We start from the raw sequence: 21,260 nt of genomic DNA, 5'->3' as shown, positions 1-21,260 counted from the left end.
TGTTTTTAATGAAGCGTTGCTTTGATTTGACTTTACTTTTTAATTAATTTTTATCAAGCTATTTTTTACAATGCCTACAATTAATAATGTTTGGGTTGTTTTCCTTTTTATTTTTGTAATTTGAATAGGCTAATGTTATATTGAGGAGCTAAAAAGGTGAAAGTTGATTACATTTTTTATTATTATTGTTGTGTGTTACATAATGACAGACATAATAAGCTTTACTTGGCAGTGTGGATATTTAGTTGTCGTTTGTTGTGTTTCTTCATGCTCGCTCCAGTCTGTGCTCGCTCTTCCCGTGGCAGATAACATGTTGCTGCAATCCCCAGTGTTATCTTGTAAGTTATCACATCAGGCTGGAAGAACAATCCAGATTCCATTTGGTCACTTCCCCCCCCTCTGACCCCCACACCCCCCCTCCCGTGTAAACGAGCGACATCCTAACCGCAAACAGCGCAAAGCCGGCCTGTCGCTCAGCGTCTGCATTGTGGCCCCCGGAGGAATGAAAAGTACAATGGCGGCCGCCCTCAGCCTGTCATGAGCCCGCAGCAAGGTTGGAGGCCGGATTTAAAAAAAAAAAAAAGAGACTCTCTGTAGAATGTGGTGTTGCCGTAGCAACACACAACAACACGCCGCCATTTTGCACTGACATTGTGTCATGTTTTATGTAGGAACTGTATGCTGATTTTTTTTGATTTTTTTTTTAGAATATTTTGTTTAACCTAAGAATATTTTGAGAATATTTTTGTTCAACCTAAGAATATTTTGAGAATATTTTGTTCAACCAAAAAATATTTTGAGAATATTTTTTTGTTCAACCTAAGAATATTTAGAGTATAGTTTTGTTCAACCTAAGAATATTTTAAGAATATTTTTTGTTCAACTAAGGAATATTTTGAGTAATTTATGGTCAATTTAAGAATATTTTGAGAATATTTTTTGTTCAACCTACGAATATTTTGAGAATATTTAGTTCAACCTAAGAATATTTTAAAAATATAAGAGAATTTTTTGAGAATATTTTTGTTCAATCTAAGATTATTATGAGAATATTTTTGTTCAACCTAAGAATATTTTGAGAATATTTTTTGTTCAACCTAAGAATATTTATAGTATAGTTTTGTTCAACCTAATATTTTGAGAATATTTTTTGTTCAACCTAAGAATATTTTCAGAATATTTTTTGTTTAACTAAGGAATATTTTGAGTAATTTTTGGTTAATTTAAGAATATTTTGATAATATTTTTTGTTCAACCTAAGAATATTTTGATAATATTTTTTGTTCAACAAAGGAATATTTTGAGTAATTTTTGGACACTTTAAGGAATATTTTGAGAATATTTTTTGTTCAACTTAAGAATATTTTGAGAATATTTAGTTCAACCTAAGAATATTTTGAGAATATTTTTGTTCAACCTAAGAATATTTTGAGAATATTTTTTGTTCAACCTAAGAATATTTAGAGTATAGTTTTGTTGAACCTAATATTTTGAAAATATTTTTTGTTCAACCTAAGAATATTTTGAGAATATTTTTGTTCAACCTAAGAATATTTTGAGAATATTTTTTGTTCAACATAAGAATATTTTGAGAATATTTAGTTGAACCTCAGAATATTTTGAGATTATTTTTGTTCAACCTAAGAATATTTTGAGAATATTTTTGTTTAACCTTAAGAATATTTTGAGAATATTTTGAGAATATTTTTGTTCAACCTAAGAATATTTTGAGAATAATTTTGTTCAATCTAAGAATAGTTTGAGTAGTTTTTTTCAACCTTAAGTATTGTATTTTGTTCAGCCTAGTCTCAACCTAAAAGTATCTTGTTCAACCTAAGATTATTTTGAGAATATTTTTGTTCAACCTAAGTATATTTTTGAAAATATTTTTTGTTCAACGTAAGAATATTTTAATATTTTTGTTCAACCTAAGAATATTTTGAGAATATTTTGTTCAACCTAAGAATATTTTGAAAATATTTTTGTTCAACCTAAGAATATTTTGAGAATAATTTTGTTCAATCTAAGAATAGTTTGAGTAGTTTTTTTCAACCTTAAGTATTGTATTTTGTTCAGCCTAGTCTCGCCCTAAAAGTATCTTGTTCAACCTAAGATTATTTTGAGACTATTTTTGTTCAACCTAAGTATATTTTTGTTCAACCTAAGAATATTTTAAGAATATTTTTTGTTCAACGTAAGAATATTTTGAGAATATTTTTGTTCAACCTAAGAATATTTTGAGAATACCTAAGAATATTTTGAGAATATTTTTGTTCAACCTAAGAATATTTTGAGAATATTTTGTTCAACCAAAGAATATTTTGAGAATATTTTTGTTCAACCTAAGAATATTTTGAGAATATTTTTTGTTCAACCTAAGAATATTTAGAGTATAGTTTTGTTCAACCTTAGTATGTTTGTTCAACCTAAGAATATTTTGAGAATATTTTTTGTTCAACGTAAGAATATTTTGAGAATATTTTTGTTCAACCTAAGAATATTTTGAGAATATTTTGTTCAACCTAAGAATATTTTGAGAATATTTTGTTCAACATAAGAATATTTTGAGAATATTTTTGTTCAACCTAAGAATATTTTGAGAATATTTTGTTCAACCTAAGAATATTTTGAGAATATTTTTGTTCAACCTAAGGATATTTTGAGAATATTTTTTGTTCAACATAAGAATATTTTTAGTATCTTTTTGTTCAACCTAAGAATATTTTGAGAATATTTTTGTTCAACCAAAGAATATTTTGAGAATATTTTGAGAATATTTTTGTTCAACCTAATATTTTGAGAATATTTTTTGTTCAACCTAAGAATATTGTGAATATAGTTTTGTTCAATTTAAGAATATTTTGAGAATTTTTTTTTCAACCTAAGAATATTTTTGAGAATATTTTTGTTAACCTAAGATTATTTTGAGAATATTTTTGTTCAACCTAAGAATATTTTGAGTATAGTTTTGTTCAACCTTAAGTATTGTTTTTTTGTTCAACCTAAAAGTATCTTGTTCAACCTAAGAATAATTTAAGTATATTTTTGTTCAAGCTATTTTTGAGCCTAAAAATATTTGGAGTATATTTGTGTTCAAACTAAGAGTATTAACATTTTTGAGTATAAAATATTACATTTTTTTCAACCTAAAAAAAGTTGAGTATTTCTTTATTCAACTAAGTATCGACCTTCAACTATTTTCTTCAACCTAAAAAATATTTTTTAGTATGTTTTTGTTCAACTTTAAGTATCTGGATCAACCTTAGTATAATTTGAGTATTTTGAAGTATAATCTTTTTCAACCTAAAAGTATCTTGTTAACCAAAGAATAATTAAGAGTATAATTTTGTTCAACTTTAGAGTATCTTGCTAAACCTAAGAGTATTTTTTTTTGTGTTTTTTTGTTGTTGAACCCATTGGAGTATCTTGTTCAACCTAAGAAAATGAAGTTATCCTAAACTTTGTTGCTCTTATTTTAGGTCAAACAATTCAGCAAAAAATACAAATTGGTCTTTTTTCTTAAACGGTGGCATGTAATTCTTTTATTGAATACACACGTGTGTGTGATGGGATTAAATGTTTGTTTCACTAAAAGATCCCTTTGAACACACACACACACACACACACGCACATGCACGCGCACACACACACACACACACACATTAGCATCTGTTATCTGCCAATTATCATACATTAGTCAACAACTGCTTTCATTAGGACAACAATAGCAGAGCATAGAAAAATGACTTTGTTGTTTTCTTACTGCATGTGAGGAGGAGGATGCAGATCACCTGAGCAGGTGAGTGGTTGCGTTCAAGACAAATGGTCAAGTTGTCGCTTGCATAATTAATGACATGCAGAGATGCGATTGGCAGCTTGTTGTCAACTTTTGTGTCTGACTAAAATCCTCATTAGACACAAACCACATCTTTGAAACAAAGACAAAAAAGTATTTCATCTTCAATAAACTCGTCTTCAAAAAAGTAATCGAATATTACTTTTTTAAATTTGTTGTGGGCACGAAAAGTTGTTAGCAATGATTCTCTTGAGCATTTCATTACTTCTAAAACTGTCAAGTTGGAAGAAAAAACGTTTTCAAGTGTTAAAAATGTACAAATTAGTTAAAAGTTCAAATAAATGTTCTATTCTAGTCAAAAAATACAAATATTTTTCATGTGTACTTTTAACTGACTCACAAATTTTTAAAAAATAAATATATATATATATCATATAAATATATATTGATATATGTACATGAATTTGTATTTATATATATTATGTGATTTTTATAAATATAGAAAAATATGTATTAAAAATACTTTAAATGAATAATAACTTACCTGTAGTTTTTTCTAAATTTAAATAAAAAAAAACTACTTTTCCTATTTAATCTGATAAATGTCACACACGTGATGAATATATTATAATATAGCTAGTAGTCGCTTTGCGGTAACCACTTAATATTTTAACAGTCTGTTGTAAAAATATAATTCGAATATAGTCAAGTTGAAAATGTTCTCTTTAAGGTCATAAAATCTGATTTAAAAAAAATACAGTAATTAAAAAACAAGACACTAAAAACGAATTATTATTCAAACTCGTGTATACTTAAATTAAAATTAGATATAATATTAAATTAAACAATGGGTAACAAATTAAAACTATTAGTTAAATGTTAAACTAAATATTCTATTGTAGTCATAAAACAAAACAAATAAAACAATATTTTTCATGTGTACTTTTAACTGACTCACAAATTAAAAACAAAATATATATAATATATATTAATACATATTGATGTATGTATAAGAATTTGTATTTATATATATGATATCATTTTCTATTATATATAGAAAATTATGTATTAAAATACTTAAAATGAAATAGAACTTACGTTTAGTTTTTTCTATATTTAAATTTAGAAAACAAATGTTTCTATTTAATCTGATAAATTTCACAAATATAATGTATATATTATAATATAGCTAGCACTTAATATTTAAACAATATTTTAGTCTGTTGTAAAAACATAATTCGAATATAATCATTTAGTCAAGTTGAAAATGTTCTCTTTTAGGTCATAAAATGTGATTTAAAAAAACCCCCAAACACTTCAAATGAAGTATTATTCAAACTCACGTGTACTTAAATTACAATTAGATATAATATCCAATTAAACGATGAGTAACAAATTACAACTATTAGTTAAATGTTAAAATAAATGTTTTCTTCTAGTCATAAAACAAAACAATATCGTTCACGTGTACTTTTAACTGACTCACAAATAAAAATATATATAGAATACAAATATATTAACATATATGTATATGAATGTGTATTTCTATATATATTTGTATATATAATAATTTTTTTAAATATATATATTTTTTAAATTAAAAATACTTAAAATGAAATATAGCTTACCTGTAGTTTTTTGTATATTTAAATAAATAAAAAAACCCGACTTTTTCTATTTAATCTGATAAATGTCACAAATATGATGAATATATTATAATCTAGCTAGCAGTCGCTTTGTGGTAACCACTTAATATTTTAACATTATTTTAGTCTGTTGTAATAACATTTAGTCAAGTTGAAAAAGTTATCTTGTTAGGTCATAAAATCTGATTTAAAAAAACCAAACACTTCAAATGAAGTATCATTCAAACTCATGTGTACTTAAATTACAATTAGATATTCAACTAAACGATAAGTAACAAATTAAAACTATGAATGAAAGGGAAAGAAAGCGGATAAAAGTTGACATAAATGCAAATGTGATCTTAAAAGAACAGGAGAGCTTTGATGGGATTTTGTCAAAGCTGAATTTTTTTTTTTTACCCACCTGTCAATCAACATCACCCCCTCCCGCCCTCCTTTAGCATCTCCTTAAGCCCCGCCCCCCGCTGGCAGCTGTTGTATAAAAGCTGCTGATGCACTTTCTAAACCACACTTTAAAACCTCCTCACTGCTATTATTATCATTATTATTCATACTACCAGGGACGATGCCAGCCTCACCAGCCGACTTCGGAGCCTTCTTCCTGGACCGTAGCGTGCCGGGTCTGGGCTACCAGCTGCCGGTGCTGGGGGTCCAGCAGCAGCATCTGGCAACCCTGGCGGCCGCTGTGCCCGTCACTTACTCCGGACTACACGGATACAACTTCATCCCCTTGGCGGCACAACAACACCACCACCACCACCACAGACACCTCGCACACTTGGTGGGTTTTCACACACTTAAATAACTCACTTTTACTACTTTTATTCATCTCGACGACTCTTTACTTGCGCTGCTATTCTCATTTTTACGGTAACGAATATATCCCACGTGACACAACTCGTCCACTTATATTTGACAAAACCGAACGAAAAATATTTTTACATTTTATTTGACTTATGTCGTGCAATTGTGTGCGCATGTGGTTTGCAAACTAAACAAAATATTTTTTATTTTTAAATATTTTTTTTTATGTCAGCGTTTCACACTAAACATAAAATAAACCGTTTTGGGAGGGCAACTACCGTAAAGATCAGAAGAGATGTGCAAGCCAAAAATAATAATGATGAGCATAAATTAAGCCAATACTTGAAATAATCCACTTGGTTTAAAAACAAAACAAAAATTACTCAACCTGAATGTGTGTGTTGCAGTGTTAGCCAAACATAAACTGACAACTTTATTTTACAGCGGAATGGTAAAGTAGTTTCTATATAAATATATAAATCTTGTAAAATCAGCTTATACTGTTCAAATAATGACATATTTACATCATGATAATAATTAGCATTTAAAAATCTATTGGTTGCCTTTATTTACAACTCTTTTTGTTTTTGTTTTAATTTTTTATCTGAAAACTCACAACTTTTTGTGCAAAGGCGTTGCTCCATATTGTATTTTTTTCAATTGGAAAGCAATGAAAATATATTAGTTTTTTTTATACATATACATACATATATATGTATGTATGTGTATATATATATATATATATATATATATATATATATATATATATATATGTGTATATATGTATATATATATGTGTGAATATACATATATATATAAATACACACACATATATATATATATATATACATGTGTGTATATATATATATGTGTATTTATATATATGTATTTATATACATATATATAAATACACATATATATACATGTATATATATATATGTGTATTTATATATATGTATATATATACATATATATAAATACACACATATATATATATATACATACATGTGTGTGTGTATGTATATATGTATATATATGTGTATTTATGTATATGAATATATATATGCTTGTATATGTGTACACATTTTAAAAGTTAGAATATATCAGTTAAACTAATAATACATATTAAATATCTTATTAGAAAAACTAAATATAAAAAAACCTAAAAATTAGTGAACGAAAACAATTTAAAATTCATAAAAAATGTATATATATAATACAATTTAAAAGTTGAACATGTACAAAATAACAGGTAAATTATTAAAATAATTTAAAGCAAGTATAAGTTTCATAGAACATTTTTAGAATGTATATAATCCAATAAAAAACTGTAAAACTAATTAGAGTAAAAATAAATATGGAATCATATTAAATTAAAAGTACAAATATACAGTATATAATAAAATAAAAAGTGTAGAAAATATCAGTTAAATTTATAAATATAAAACATTGTTACATAAAATTTTAATATATACAAACTAATTAAATAGAATAAAAATAAGTAGAGAATACTATTAAATTAAAAGTACAAATATACAGCATATAATAAAATAAAAAGTGTAGAAAATATCAGTTAAATTTATAAATATAAAATATTACATAACATTAAAATATATACTTCAATAAAGTACAAATAAAATAATATAATATGTAGTTAATTCAATACAAAATAAAATTAGCACATCAATAATAAAATAAGATAAAATCTGGGAAAAAATAAGAAAAACATAAAAAGACATACAGTATATATGTAAGAACGAGTAAGTAGTTGACGACCAAAAAATTATTTAGATTACATTTCTTTGAAATGCTGACGTTTCTTTCTGGTTTGCAGGGCAACAGCTTTGACCTGAAGACCACGGCCGCCTCCCCCTACCACCACGCTCTTTTGGCGCGCGGGGGTCCCTTCTTCTCGCCCTACCGGCCCGGCACGGCCGAGGAGCCCGGACGCGGCAGCGCCAAGGTGGCCACCCGCGAGAGCACGGGGGCGCTGAAGGCGTGGCTCAGCGAGCACCTGAAGAACCCTTACCCCACCAAAGGTGAGAAGGTCATGCTGGCCATCATCACCAAGATGAGCCTGACGCAGGTCTCCACCTGGTTCGCCAACGCTCGCCGCCGCCTCAAGAAGGAGAACCGGGTCAGCTGGGCCTCCTCCAGGTCCAAGTCTGACGAGGAGGACGAGGAGCAGGAGAGCGATGAGGACGAGGAGGAGGAGCCTCTGAAGAGAAGTGAGGATGAGGAGCATCCTGCAGAAGGAGCCCAGGAGAAGACCTCGGAGGCCACCACGCAGCCTCCGCCTGTGGACTCTTCTCCGGACGGCAAAGACACGCCCAAACCCAAAATCTGGTCCCTGGCCGAGACCGCCACGTCAGAGTCGGCGAAGACGGAGCGCACGTATCAGACCGCCGGCAGGATGTGGGCGGAGTGGGCGTCCAGGGGCGCCCTGGTGGTCCCCGCCTGCTACGCCCAGAGCCACTGAGCAAAGCCCTTGTGGACTAAAGCATTGACGCACTTTAATACACCAAAGATGTTTTATGTAAAGAAATTATTTTTTATAAACATGTAAATTATCTTTCCTTCTCTCCAACAAATAGTTTTACTTCAATAAAATTTCATTCAAAACAAAAAATGTGAATTATTTGGGGTATTTGTGCCTAAACCCCCGGTTAACCTATTTTATTATACAACGTCCCGCTTTCCAAATATAATAATTGCATTTTTTACTGTATTTAAACATTTAATTATACAGTTAAATAACATAATTGGTAGAACAACATCCTGCTTTCCAAATATAATAATTGCACTTTTTACTCTTTTTAAACATTTAATTATACAGTTAAATAACATAATTGGTACAACATCCTGCTTTCCAAATATAATTGCACTTTTTACTGTATTTAAACATTTAATTATACAGTTAAATAACATAATTGGTACAACATCCTGCTTTCCTAATATATATATATTTTTTTTTACTGTATTTAAACATTAAATTATATAATTAAATAACATAATTGGTACAACAACTTGCTTTCCAAATAGAATAATTGCTTTTTTAATTTTTTTTTTACTGTATTTAAACATTTAAATTATATCATAAAATAACATAATTGGTACAGCAACATCCTGCTTTCCAAATAAAATAATTGAATTTTTTTTAATACTGTATTTAAACATTTAAATTATATAATAAAATAACATAATTGGTACAACATCCTGCTTTTCAAATATACGAGCATTTTTTTACTGTATTTAAACATTAAATTATATAATTAAACAACATAATTGGTACAACAACTTGCTTTCCAAATAGAATAATTGCATTTTTTTTTTTTACTGTATTTAAACATTTAAATTATATCATAAAATAACATAATTGGTAGAGCAACATCCTCCTTTCCAAATATAATAACTGCACTTTTTACTGTATTTAAACATTTAAATTACATTATAAAATGAACTTAATTGGAACAGCAACATCCTGCTTTCCACATATAATAATTTTATCTTTTTTACAGTGTTTAACCATTTAAATTATATCATAAAAAAATAACAATTGGTACAACATCCTGCTTTCCAAATAAAATAATTTCATTGTTTTTCTTACTGTATTTAAACATTTAAATTATATAATAAAACAACATAATTGGTACAACATCCTGCTTTCCAAATATAATAGCATTTTTTACTGTATGTAAACATTACATTATATAATTAAAAATAACATAATTGGTACAACATCCTGCTTTCCAAATATAATAATTGCATTTATTTTTTTTACTGGATTTAAACATTTAAATTATATCACATAATAACATAATTGGTACAGCAACATCCTGCTTTCCACATATAACTGCACTTTTTACTGTATTTAAACATTTAACTGACATTATAAAATAACAATTGGTACAACATCATGCTTTCCAAATATAATACAATGTTTTTCATTGTATTTAAACATTAAATTATAAAATGGAATAACATAATTGGTACAACATCCTGCTTTCCAAATATAATTGCATTTTTTTTTTTTTTACTGTATTTAAACATTTAAATTATATAATAAAATAACATAATTGGTACAATATCCTGCTTTCCAAATATAATTGCATTTTTAAAAAAACTGTATTTAAACATTTAAATTACATTACAAAATAGCATAATTGGAACAGCAAAATCCTGCTTTCCACATATAATAATTTAATTTATTTTTTTTATAGTGTTTAAACATTTAAATTATCTCATAAAATAACAATTGGTACAACATCCTGCTTTCCAAATAAAATAACTGCCTTTTTTTTCTTACTGTATTTAAACATTTAAATTATATAATAAAATAACATAATTGGTACAACATCTTGCTTTCCAAATATAATAATTTCATTTTTTTTTACTGTATTCAAACTTTTAAATTATATCATAAAATAAAATAATTGGTACAGCAACATCCTGCTTTCCAAATATAATAATTGCATTTTTTAAAAATGTATTTAAAGATTTAAATTATATCATTAAATAACAGTTTCTCATAAAAATATACATTTACCATAATCAATTGTAAGAACATTTAAATAATAATACAAATAATGATTGTATTTAAGAAAAATATTCTACTTTTACAAAGCTGGTAATTGCATTTTTACTTAAAAAATAAATTAATTATAATTTAAAAGTAGTAGAATTAAATGATTTTAAAGTTGACATAATAAATTTGGCATATTACAAATAATTATAGTTTACAAAAAAAAATCCTTTAAAATATACCTAAAAAGAATAAAACTGTTTTTAAGTTGACACTAACAAAATTAAGATAATACAAATAATTATTGTATGTAAAAAAAAAATAAAAAATTTAAAAATATACCTAAAAATGGGACTTTATAATGGAAATATTTGCATTTTTAACTGTACTTCATTTTTTAATTACATTATATACAGTTTTACCCCAAATAATATTTAAAATAATATAAGATATTAAAATAATTTGATGTATATCATAAATGTAGATTACATGTATCAAGTGCATTTTTATTTGTGCCAGCACACAGGAAATTAATTCAAATGTAATTATGTCATTAAATACCAGTGATAAATTAAAACAACAGTACAAAGAGATATTGTATTATTATTGTTTTTAATCCTTAAAAATATGTAAAGGAAATATTTGTATTTTTAGTATGAAAATAAATAAAGACTATATATATATATATATATATATATATATATATATATATATATATATATATATATATATATATATATATATATATATATATATATATATATATATATATATATAAAACAACGCAGTACAATTAATTGAAATTAAATAAAATGTTTGTAAACGTGAGTATAAAATGATGTCATCCAAAAATGAGCTTTAGAAGATTAGGACTTTTTCTTTTCCGTCCTAAGAATTCAGTTTGATGTTTTCCTTTTCCCAGCAGGCTCAGAAATGTTTCGTTTGTTGATTAAAGACAACAAAGACAACTTCGAAGTTACATTTTCTTCATGCTAACGAGGATTAGCCTCATGCTAATGCACGATTAGCTCAATGCTAATGAGGACGAGCGTCAACAAAGTGACGAATACAGAAACACTTCAACCTGATTACTGACCTTTCAAAGGCACACACGCTGCTCCTGATCGATCACTTCAATCGATCGGGACCGCAAAGCGTTCGGTTCTTTTCAGACAAGAACTAGAACTTGTCCAACATTAGCGAGCTGTGACGTCACAAGTTCCCACAGGCAGTTTGTCAAAAGATGTGTTTCTGATACTTTAGTCCACATTTGTGTCTTTAAAAACAGCCTGCTTTTTTTTTCAAAAGGCAAAAATGTTAAAACTCACATCATTTTCTTCATTTAAAGTCGTGACAGTTCTGGGAATCGAACATGTGTCCAAATAGCGTCTCGTCCTGCTGTTGTCGCGCTAACTTCTGCCGCCATCTTGTGGCCATGGACGGTAACTGCAGCAGTCCGTCTTAGGGAAAATAAAAACAAGACAAAAAATGATGCTTTTTATTTTATTGGTCAGCAACGTCATGGTAAATAAACTCAGTATTTCAAGTAATATATGTGAAATACTATTTATTTATCATACATTATATAAAATATGTTTTCTTAATAGTGTACAGCTCCACTAATGGAAGTATTGCTAGAAACATAATTTTATATGGGACTTTATTTTAACATGTAAAGCGACTTTGGGTACTTAGAAAAGCGCTATATAAATCCCAGTTATTATTATTATTATTATTATTGTATTATATGTATAGTACATGTTCCAAAAAGAAAAAAACATAAAACACCACCAGAATTAGAGATATTACAAGTCAAAGTGATGAAGCTTAGTGTTACGCTCATGACTTGGTGTAACTAAACATTACCCTATAAGATGAAGGCAATTGCATTTTATTGATATTTGAAATGTATTCAATGTTTATAAATGATTATTTAAATATACTAAATGTAAAAAAGGGAATAAATATTCAAAATAAGATCATTAAATGAAATCTAGTTTGGTTACGCCATCATGAGCGCAACACAAGGTTGTAAAAGTTTCAACTACAATTCTAAATTAAAGCTGCAAGCAGCGATGGACGGGACCGACTTGGAGGGCTCATAAAATCCAAACCGGAGCAGTATTTAAAACTCTTTCATCAACTTTAATCAGAAGGGCTCAATCTCTCTCCTGTGCTAATTTGAAGCCGACACGACAAACGCGCCCAGAGGAGATAATGTTTGAAAAAAGGTGACTGTTTTTACTCAACTTTTGTTTTGAAGGGGGAATTGCAAACTTCCTGTTAATTTTTGCTGGGGGTTGTCAGTGTATGAGATCTAGGTCTAAGTGAGACCTACATAGAGGTTTTTGTTTCATGTCTCTATGACATTCCTACTGGGAGTTAGAGGTAGATCGCAATTTTTGCCAGTCCTGATGTGTGTGTCCAATTTGGTGAGTTTTGAAGCATGTTAAGGGGGTCAAATTACAGCTCAAAGAGGCGGCGGTATAATAATAAAACGCTAGAAATACAATAGGGTCCTCTGTCCCAAAGGGACTCGGTCCCTAATAAGATGTCAAAAGCAAACTGAAATCAAATACACACAGCTTAAAGATTGATCAATACCTATTTAAATGTAGTAATACATAAATATGACGATTTATCATAATATAAAAGAAATATACCTGAACAGAACGCTCATGATGGTTACACCAAAAAGTAATGCTATGAATCGCGTTTTTCCAAGTTTTCGGGGCATTTTTATGCTATTTCCAAGCATCTCCTTTTTATTATCGTTGATTTTAAACGGTCAAACTAATGCATATTATAAATGCATGCCCTAGTAAACAAAACAAAAAAGTCACATTTATTTTGATTGTTACATTTTGAAGTACATTTGTGCAGGTGGGTGCGAATGTACCCATTACCAGAGCTGTACACAATAAGGTTAATAACGTTGGCCAATGAATATACAATATACGGTCGTGGTCAAAAGTTTACATACACTTGTTAAGAACATAATGTCATGGCTGTCTTGAGTTTCCAATCATGTCTACTTTAGTGTTCTCGCGAGACACATAGAAATGCCAACTCAACACCAAGCCAAACCGGAGTTAGTGTAGAGAACGTCGTTGTAATGCTTGACCATTTACTTTTGACATTCCTTCATAGACAAGATGGGGAAAAACTGAAAATAGCAAAGAGACACAAACACTTATTGCCTCTGTAAATATTTGTCTAATGTCTACTACGACATACAAAATGTAACTGTAATGTCCCAAAATGTCCAGCAGAGGGAGACTCCCATCTGCCTGAATGACTTGAAGACATTGTATCTAATTCTTTGAGACTTTTTTTTATTAGTAGGTTGCACAGTGAAGTACATATTCCGTACAATTGACCACTAAATGGTAACACCCGAATACGTTTTTCAACTTGTTTAAGTCGGGGTCCACTTAAATTGATTCATGATACAGATATATACTATCATATATACTATTCGACAATTCTATTCAACATATCGGCACTATTACACTTTTTTTTTTAACGTGTCTGACATGTTGTTAACATGTTAAAGACAACTTACGGCATTGCTTCCTCGCTGCTTTGTGTAGGATAGCAACATAAATGACTACAGAAGACCGCAACATGTACTTGCTTTCGAACGAATACCGGAAGTCAACCAACAGGAAGTAATTTAGCGGAAGTGACATCGCCTAACTGCTGTTCACCGATTATAGCATACAATAAATAAAAACAACTTTAGCTCCAAATTAAAGCATTGCAGTCACTAGTAGAAAAGTATTATCAAGTAATTATGTAAATAATATTAACGATTGACTTCAGGACAACACAAGCGTCTTGTCTGTTGTCGCACGAACATCTGCCGCCATCTTGTGGCCATGGACGGTAACTGCAGCAGTCCGTCTTAGGGAAAATGAAACAGGACAAAATATTATGCTTTTTATTTTATTGGTCAGCAACGTCATGCTAAATAAACTTGGTATTTCAAGTAATACATTTTAAATACTAGTATTTATCTTGTAAATACATAAATTATATACAATATGTTTTCTTAATAAGGTCAAAAACGTTGGCCAATGAATATATAATATACAGTCGTGGTCAAAAGTTGTAAAGAACATAATGTCATGGCTGTCTTGAGTTTCCAATAATTTCTACAACTCTTATTTTTTTTTTGTGATGGAGTGATTGGAGCACATACTTGTTGGTCACGAAAAACATTCATGAAGTTTGCTTCTTTTATGAATTTATTATGGGTCTACTGAAAATGTGAGCAAATGTGCTGGGTCAAAAGTATACATACAGCAATGTTAATATTTGCTTACATGTCCCTTGGCAAGTTTCACTGCAATAAGGCGCTTTTGGTAGCCATCCACACGCTTCTGCTTGAATTTTTGACCACTCCTCTTGACAACATTGGTGCAGTTCAGATAAATGTGTTGGTTTTCTTACATGGACTTGTTTCTTCAGCATTGTCCACATGTTTAAGTTTGACCACAGAGGGTCTTATCTTTGTCCATGTGATGTCAGATGGAACAAAAATGGAGCTGTTTGGCCACAATACCCAGCAATATGTTTGGAGGAGAAAAGGTGAGGCCTTTAATCCCAGGAACACCATCCCTACCGTCAAGCATGGTGGTGGTAGTATTATGCTCTGGGCCTGTTTTGCTGCCAATGGAACTGGTGCTTTAAATGGGACAATGAAAAAGGAGGATTACCTCCAAATTCTTCAGGACAAGCTAAAATCATCAGCCCGGAGGTTGGGTCTTGGGCGCGGTTGGGTGTTCCAACAGGACAATGACCCCAAACACACGTCAAAAGTGGTAAAGGAATGGCTAAATCAGGCTAGAATTAAGGTTTTAGAATGGCCTTCCCCCCGTGTGGACAATGCTGAAGAAACAAGTCCAAGTCAGAAAACCAACACATTTATCATTTAGCTGAATTGCACAACATTTTGTCAAGAGGAGTGGTCAAAAATTCAAGCAGAAGCTTGTGGATGGCTACCAAAAGTGCCTTATTGCAGTGAAACTTGCCAAGGGACATGTAAGCAAATATTAACATTGCTGTATGTATACTTTTGACCCAGCACATTTGCTCACAATTTCAGTAGACACATAATAAATTCATAAAAGAACCAAATGAATGTTTTTTTGTGCCCAACAAGTATGTGCTCCAATCACTCTATCACAAAAAATAAGAGTTGTAGAAATTATTGGAAACTCAAAACAGCCATGACATTATGTTCTTTACAAGTGCATGTAAACTTTTGACCAGGATTGTAAATAATAACCTTCTAAGGGTGTACATTTTCCTTCAAGTCAAACTTTTTCTATATATATAACACGTAGTCAAGTATTTTAACAACCAAAACTTACTTTTTACAAGTAGAATAGAATAATGTACATGTACACTGTTGGTAAATACGAGTAAACAAGCAAGTTAGTGTTAGCATTAGCATTCACTTTCTCACATCAACCAAAGACTATACAAATGGGAGCCATTACCTCCCTGCTTGGCACTCAGCATAAGGGTTGGAATTGGGAGTTAAATCACCAAAAATTATTCCCAGGCGCGGCCACCGCTGCTGCTCACTGCTCCCCTCACCTCCCAGAGAATAATATCGCCACACCTAGTGTGTGTGTGACAATCATGGGTACTTTAACTCAACTCAGACGACAAAAATTGCCTTCAATTCATCGGCGTCACACCATTTCGCTCATCTAAGTCCCGCTTTGGGATTCCTGGCAGGAGAGGACTTCGGCTTTCCCGTTCTCCTGCATCACGTAGTTTCCGTTAACTGTGAGGAGTAGATCTCTCGGATCGTCCTTGATCTCCTCGGGAACTCCTGGGGCGGCGTCCTCCGGCGAGGGCTGCGCTACGACCTCGGAAACTCCTGGGGTGGCGTCCTCCGGCGAGGGCTGCGTTACGACCAACGGGCGTCCTGGTAGGACCACTTCCACGCCTGGCGCCTCACTCGCAGAGTTTTCTTCTATGAGCGGGTTTTGCACACACACTTCACTGAGGTCCACCTGTGCACACACACACACACACACACACACACAAATGCAGATAACAACTTATAGACGGACCAAATTAATTCTTGTGGAGAGGAAATCATTTACCTTTTTCTGTTGTTCTTTACCTGAAAACACAAAAACATGAACACCTTTAATTGTGTGTTTGTAGAGAAAATGGTCAACAGCTGTGATCGTATAGTGGTTAGTACACTGCGTTGTGGCTGCAGGAACCCCGATTCGAATCCGGGTCACAGAAACCAATGGTGTAACCAAGGGCGTCTGACTACGGATCAGAAGATCCTATGTTCGACTCCTGGCTAGCTCGGCAAACTTTTGTACTCTAACCCGAAGTCAAAGTTCCGTAGGTTAATTTGCTACAGCAAGTCCAGTCAACAGCTGTGATCGTATAGTGGTTAGTACTCTGCGTTGTGGCCGCAGGAACCCCGGTTCGAATCCGGGTCACAGCAACCAAGTTTCTTGCAGTGGGTCTTTTTGTGTGTTATCTACAAATATTTTCTTTTTGACATCATGTTGTTAAGTGGAATAACAAAGAAAAGCTACAGTACAGCCTCGTGCTCCCGATTTGTTGTTCAAATTGCAAGTGGCGCATGGGACAAAGTATCTGACTAACGATCAGAAAATTCTAGCCTCTACTCCTGGCAAGCCCTTTGGCAATTTAACCTGAAACCAGAGGTGTCGGAGGCAAACTTGCTGTAGAAAAAAATGGTTGACACCTGTGATCGTATAGGTGTTGGTACTAAGTCGTTAGTACTAAAACAACAGTCATTACGTCGTTAGCGTAGTAGGTAGCGCGTCAGTCTCATAATCTGAAGGTCGTGAGTTCAATCCTCACACGAGGCATATGTTAATTGTTTTAGCGGGTTGGAATCCCTTCATTGTCACTGTTCAAAGAGGATTTGTCATTTTTGGGGGGAATTTTGCCTACTATTCAAAATCCCTAGTGCCATTAGCTCGATCCTCACACGGCAGTCATGTTTCTTTTCAGTGAGTTTGAGTTCCTTCATGGTCATTGCATTGTCAGTGTTTAACCCCTTTTGCCAGAGTCAACAATCTACGTGTCCAGCGTTATTCTCCAGAATGGTACAACTAAGGGCTAGTGGCGCAATGGATAACGCGTCTGACTACGGATCAGAAGATTCTAGGTTAGACTCCTGGCTAGCTCGGCAAACTTTTGTACTCTAACCCGAAGTTAAAGTTCCGTAGGTTAATTTGCTGAAGCAAAGACGGTCAACAGCTGTGATCGTATAGTGGTTAGTACTCTGCGTTGTGGCCGCAGGAACCCCGGTTCGAATCCGGGTCACAGCAACCAAGTTTCTTGCAGTGGGTCTTTTTGTGTGTTATCTACAAATATTTCCTTTTTGACATCATGTTGTTAGGTGGAATAACAAAGAAAAGCTACAGTACAGCCTCGTGCTCCCGATTTGTTGTTCAAATTGCAAGTGGCGCATGGCACCAAGTATCTGACAGTGACTCAGAAAATTCTAGCCTCTACTCCTGGCAAGCCCGGGAGGCTTTGGCAATTTAACCTGAAACCAGAGGTGTTGGAGGTAAACTTGCTGAAAAAAAAAAGGTTGACGCCTGTGATCGTATAGGTGTTGGAATTAGGTTGTTAGTACAAAGAAGATAGTCGTTGCCTCGTTAGCGCAGTAGGTAGCGCGTCAGTCTCATAATCTGAAGGTCGTGAGATCAATCCTCACACGGGCCATATGCTACTTGTTTTAGCGGGTTGGAATCCCTTCATTGTCACTGTTCAAAGAGGATTTGTCATTTTTGGGGGAATTTTGCCTACTATTCAAAATCCCTAGTGCCATTAGCTCGATCCTCACACGGGGCAGTCATGTTTCTTTTCAGTGAGTTTGAGTTCCTTCATGGTCACTGCATTGTCAGTGTTTAACCCCTTTTGCCAGAGTCAACAATCTACGTTCCAGGGTTATTCTCCAGAATGGCACAACTAAGGGCTAGTGGCGCAATGGATAAAGCGTCTGACTACGGATCAGAAGATTCTAGGTTCGACTCGTGGCTAGCTCGGCAGAAGCAAAAACGGTCAACAGCTGTGATCGTATAGTGGTTAGTACTCTGCGTTGTGGCCGCAGGAACCCCGGTTCGAATCCGGGTCACAGCAACCAAGTTTCTTGCAGTGGGTCTTTTTGTTTGTTATCTAAAAATATTTCCTTTTTGACATCATGTTGTTAGGTGGAATAACAAAGAAAAGCTACAGTACAGCCTCGTGCTCCCGATTTGTTGTTCAAATTGCAAGTGGCGCATGGCACCAAGTATCTGACAAGGACTCAGATAATTCTAGCCTCTACTCCTGGCAAGCCCGGGAGGCTTTGGCAATTTAACCTGAAACCAGAGGTGTTGGAGGTAAACTTGCTGAAAAAAAAATGGTTGACGCCTGTGATCGTATAGGTGTTGGAATTAGGTTGTTAGTACAAAGAAGATAGTCGTTGCCTCGTTAGCGCAGTAGGTAGCGCGTCAGTCTCATAATCTGAAGGTCGTGAGTTCAATCCTCACACGGGGCATATGCTACTTGTTTTAGCGGGTTGGAATCCCTTCATTGTCACTGTTCAAAGAGGATTTGTCATTTTTGGGGGGAATTTTGCCTACTATTCAAAATCCCTGGTGCCCATTAGCTCGATCCTCACACGGGGCAGTCATTTTTCTTTTCAGTGAGTTTGAGTTCCTTCATGGTCACTGCATTGTCAATGTTTAACCCCTTTTACCAGAGTGAACAATCTACGTGTCCAACGTTATTCTCCAGAATGGCACAACCAAGGGCTAGTGGCGCAATGGATAATGCGTCTGACTACGGATCAGAAGATTCTAGGTTCGCCTCCTGGCTAGCTCGGCAAACTTTTGTACTCTAACCTGAAGTCAAATTTCTGTAGGTTAATTTGCTGAAGCAAAAACGGTCAACAGCTGTGATCGTATAGTGGTTAGTACTCTGCGTTGTGGCCGCAGGAACCCCGGTTCGAATCCGGGTCACAGCAACCAAGTTTCTTGCAGTGGGTCTTTTTGTGTATTATCTACAAATATTTCCTTTTTGACATCATGTTGTTAGGTGGAATAACAAAGAAAAGCTACAGTACAGCCTCGTGCTCCCGATTTGTTGTTCAAATTGCAAGTGGCGCATGGCACCAAGTATCTGACAATGACTCAGAAAATTCTAGCCTCTACTCCTGGCAAGCCCGGGAGGCTTTGGCAATTTAACCTGAAACCAGAGGTGTTGGAGGTAAACTTGCTGAAAAAAAAATAGTTGACGCCTGTGATCGTATAGGTGTTGGTACTAAGTTGTTAGTACAAAGCAGATAGTCGTTGCCTCGTTAGCGCAGTAGGTAGCGCGTCAGTCTCATAATCTGAAGGTCGTGAGTTCAATCCTCACACGGGGCATATGTTACTTGTTTTAGCGGGTTGGAATCCCTTCATTGTCACTGTTCAAAGAGGATTTGTCATATTTGGGGAGAATTTTGCCTACTATTCAAAATCCCTAGTGCCATTAGCTCGATCCTCACACGGGGCAGTCATGTTTCTTTTCAGTGAGTTTGAGTTCCTTCATGGTCACAGCATTGTCAGTGTTTAACCCCTTTTACCAGAGTCAACAATCTACGTGTCCAGCGTTATTCTCCAGAATGGCACAACCAAGGGCTAGTGGCGCAATGGATAACGCGTCTGACTACGGATCAGAAGATTCTAGGTTCGACTCCTGGCTAGCTCGGCAAACTTTTGTACTCTAACCCGAAGTCAAATTTCCGTAGGTTAATTTGCTGAAGCAAAAACGGTCAACAGCTGTGATCGTATAGTGGTTAGTACTCTGCGTTGTGGCCGCAGGAACCCCGGTTCGAATCCGGGTCACAGCAACCAAGTTTCTTGCAGTGGGTCTTTTTGTGTGTTATCTAAAAATATTTGTTTTTTGACTTCATCTTGTTAAGTGGAATAACAAAGAAAAGCTACAGTACAGCCTCGTGCTCCCGATTTGTTGTTCAAATTGCAAGTGGCGCATGGCACCAAGTATCTGACAATGACTCAGAAAATTCTAGCCTCTACTCCTGGCAAGCCCGGGAGGCTTTGCAGTTTAACCTAAAACCAGAGGTGTTGGAGGTAAACTTGCTGAAAAAAAAAATAGTTGACGCCTGTGATCGTATAGGTGTTGGAATTAGGTTGTTAGTACAAAGAAGATAGTCGTTGCCTCGTTAGCGCGGTAGGTAGCGCGTCAGTCTCATAATCTGAAGGTCGTGAGTTCAATCCTCACACGGGGCATATGCTACTTGTTTTAGCGGGTTGTAATCCCTTCATTGTCACTGTTCAAAGAGGATTTGTCATTTTTGGGGGGAATTTTGCCTACTATTCAAAATCCCTAGTGCCCATTAGCTCGATCCTCACACGGGGCAGTCATTTTTCTTTTCAGTGAGTTTGAGTTCCTTCATGGTCACTGCATTGTCAGTGTTTAACCC

General features: G+C 33.3%; 2 protein-coding genes, 1 long non-coding RNA gene and 12 other non-coding genes across 18 annotated transcripts in view; 13 read left to right on the top strand and 2 right to left on the bottom strand.

Moving 5' to 3' along the window:
* The first annotated feature begins 84 nt into the window (after positions 1–84).
* irx7 (iroquois homeobox 7) lies at positions 85–8,875 on the top strand. 3 transcript variants are annotated; one of them, XM_062052564.1, is made up of 3 exons: positions 85–338; positions 6,003–6,223; positions 8,081–8,875. In XM_062052564.1, exons 1-3 carry the CDS (start codon positions 203–205, stop codon positions 8,723–8,725), a joined length of 1,002 nt encoding a protein of 333 aa, XP_061908548.1. In that variant the 5' UTR covers positions 85–202; the 3' UTR covers positions 8,726–8,875. The 3 variants fall into 3 exon arrangements, with proteins under 3 accessions (XP_061908548.1, XP_061908550.1, XP_061908549.1); XM_062052566.1 differs by lacking the exon at positions 85–338 and adding an exon at positions 3,217–3,799; XM_062052565.1 differs by lacking the exon at positions 85–338 and having other exon boundaries at positions 5,634–6,223.
* On the bottom strand, positions 7,666–14,911 carry LOC133653374 (uncharacterized). Its single transcript, XR_009826716.1, has 3 exons — positions 14,334–14,911; positions 11,865–12,228; positions 7,666–8,741 (listed from the first exon to the last, which is right to left on the bottom strand). It is a non-coding gene; the product is annotated as an uncharacterized LOC133653374 (long non-coding RNA).
* Positions 14,912–15,934: 1,023 nt separating this feature from the next.
* The window catches only part of cd40 (CD40 molecule, TNF receptor superfamily member 5), a 94,182-nt gene continuing 88,856 nt past the window's right edge, over positions 15,935–21,260 (bottom strand). Inside the window, exons 8-10 of one of the 2 annotated variants that reach the window (XM_062051916.1) lie at positions 16,894–16,913; positions 16,702–16,800; positions 15,935–16,653 (exon numbers count right to left, since the gene is read on the bottom strand). In XM_062051916.1, coding sequence (XP_061907900.1) covers positions 16,492–16,653; positions 16,702–16,800; positions 16,894–16,913 — 281 coding nt within the window. In that variant the 3' untranslated portion in view covers positions 15,935–16,491. Of the gene's footprint in view, positions 16,801–16,893; positions 16,914–21,260 lie in introns of both variants that reach the window. The other variant, XM_062051915.1, reaches the window with a different exon arrangement.
* trnah-gug (transfer RNA histidin (anticodon GUG)) lies at positions 17,184–17,255 on the top strand. Its single transcript has one exon. It is a non-coding gene; the product is annotated as a tRNA-His (tRNA).
* Positions 17,577–17,649, top strand: trnam-cau (transfer RNA methionine (anticodon CAU)). Its single transcript has one exon. It is a non-coding gene; the product is annotated as a tRNA-Met (tRNA).
* Positions 17,900–17,972, top strand: trnar-acg (transfer RNA arginine (anticodon ACG)). The gene has a single exon. It is a non-coding gene; the product is annotated as a tRNA-Arg (tRNA).
* trnah-gug (transfer RNA histidin (anticodon GUG)) lies at positions 18,043–18,114 on the top strand. Its single transcript has one exon. It is a non-coding gene; the product is annotated as a tRNA-His (tRNA).
* On the top strand, positions 18,442–18,514 carry trnam-cau (transfer RNA methionine (anticodon CAU)). The gene has a single exon. It is a non-coding gene; the product is annotated as a tRNA-Met (tRNA).
* On the top strand, positions 18,860–18,931 carry trnah-gug (transfer RNA histidin (anticodon GUG)). Its single transcript has one exon. It is a non-coding gene; the product is annotated as a tRNA-His (tRNA).
* Positions 19,259–19,331, top strand: trnam-cau (transfer RNA methionine (anticodon CAU)). The gene has a single exon. It is a non-coding gene; the product is annotated as a tRNA-Met (tRNA).
* Positions 19,728–19,799, top strand: trnah-gug (transfer RNA histidin (anticodon GUG)). Its single transcript has one exon. It is a non-coding gene; the product is annotated as a tRNA-His (tRNA).
* Positions 20,127–20,199, top strand: trnam-cau (transfer RNA methionine (anticodon CAU)). The gene has a single exon. It is a non-coding gene; the product is annotated as a tRNA-Met (tRNA).
* Positions 20,452–20,524, top strand: trnar-acg (transfer RNA arginine (anticodon ACG)). Its single transcript has one exon. It is a non-coding gene; the product is annotated as a tRNA-Arg (tRNA).
* On the top strand, positions 20,595–20,666 carry trnah-gug (transfer RNA histidin (anticodon GUG)). Its single transcript has one exon. It is a non-coding gene; the product is annotated as a tRNA-His (tRNA).
* On the top strand, positions 20,994–21,066 carry trnam-cau (transfer RNA methionine (anticodon CAU)). Its single transcript has one exon. It is a non-coding gene; the product is annotated as a tRNA-Met (tRNA).

Source organism: Entelurus aequoreus, linkage group LG07 (assembly GCF_033978785.1).
Source record: "Entelurus aequoreus isolate RoL-2023_Sb linkage group LG07, RoL_Eaeq_v1.1, whole genome shotgun sequence".
In the NCBI taxonomy this organism is placed as follows: Eukaryota; Metazoa; Chordata; class Actinopteri; order Syngnathiformes; family Syngnathidae; genus Entelurus; species Entelurus aequoreus.
This window is presented reverse-complemented; position numbering and strand designations above follow the sequence as displayed.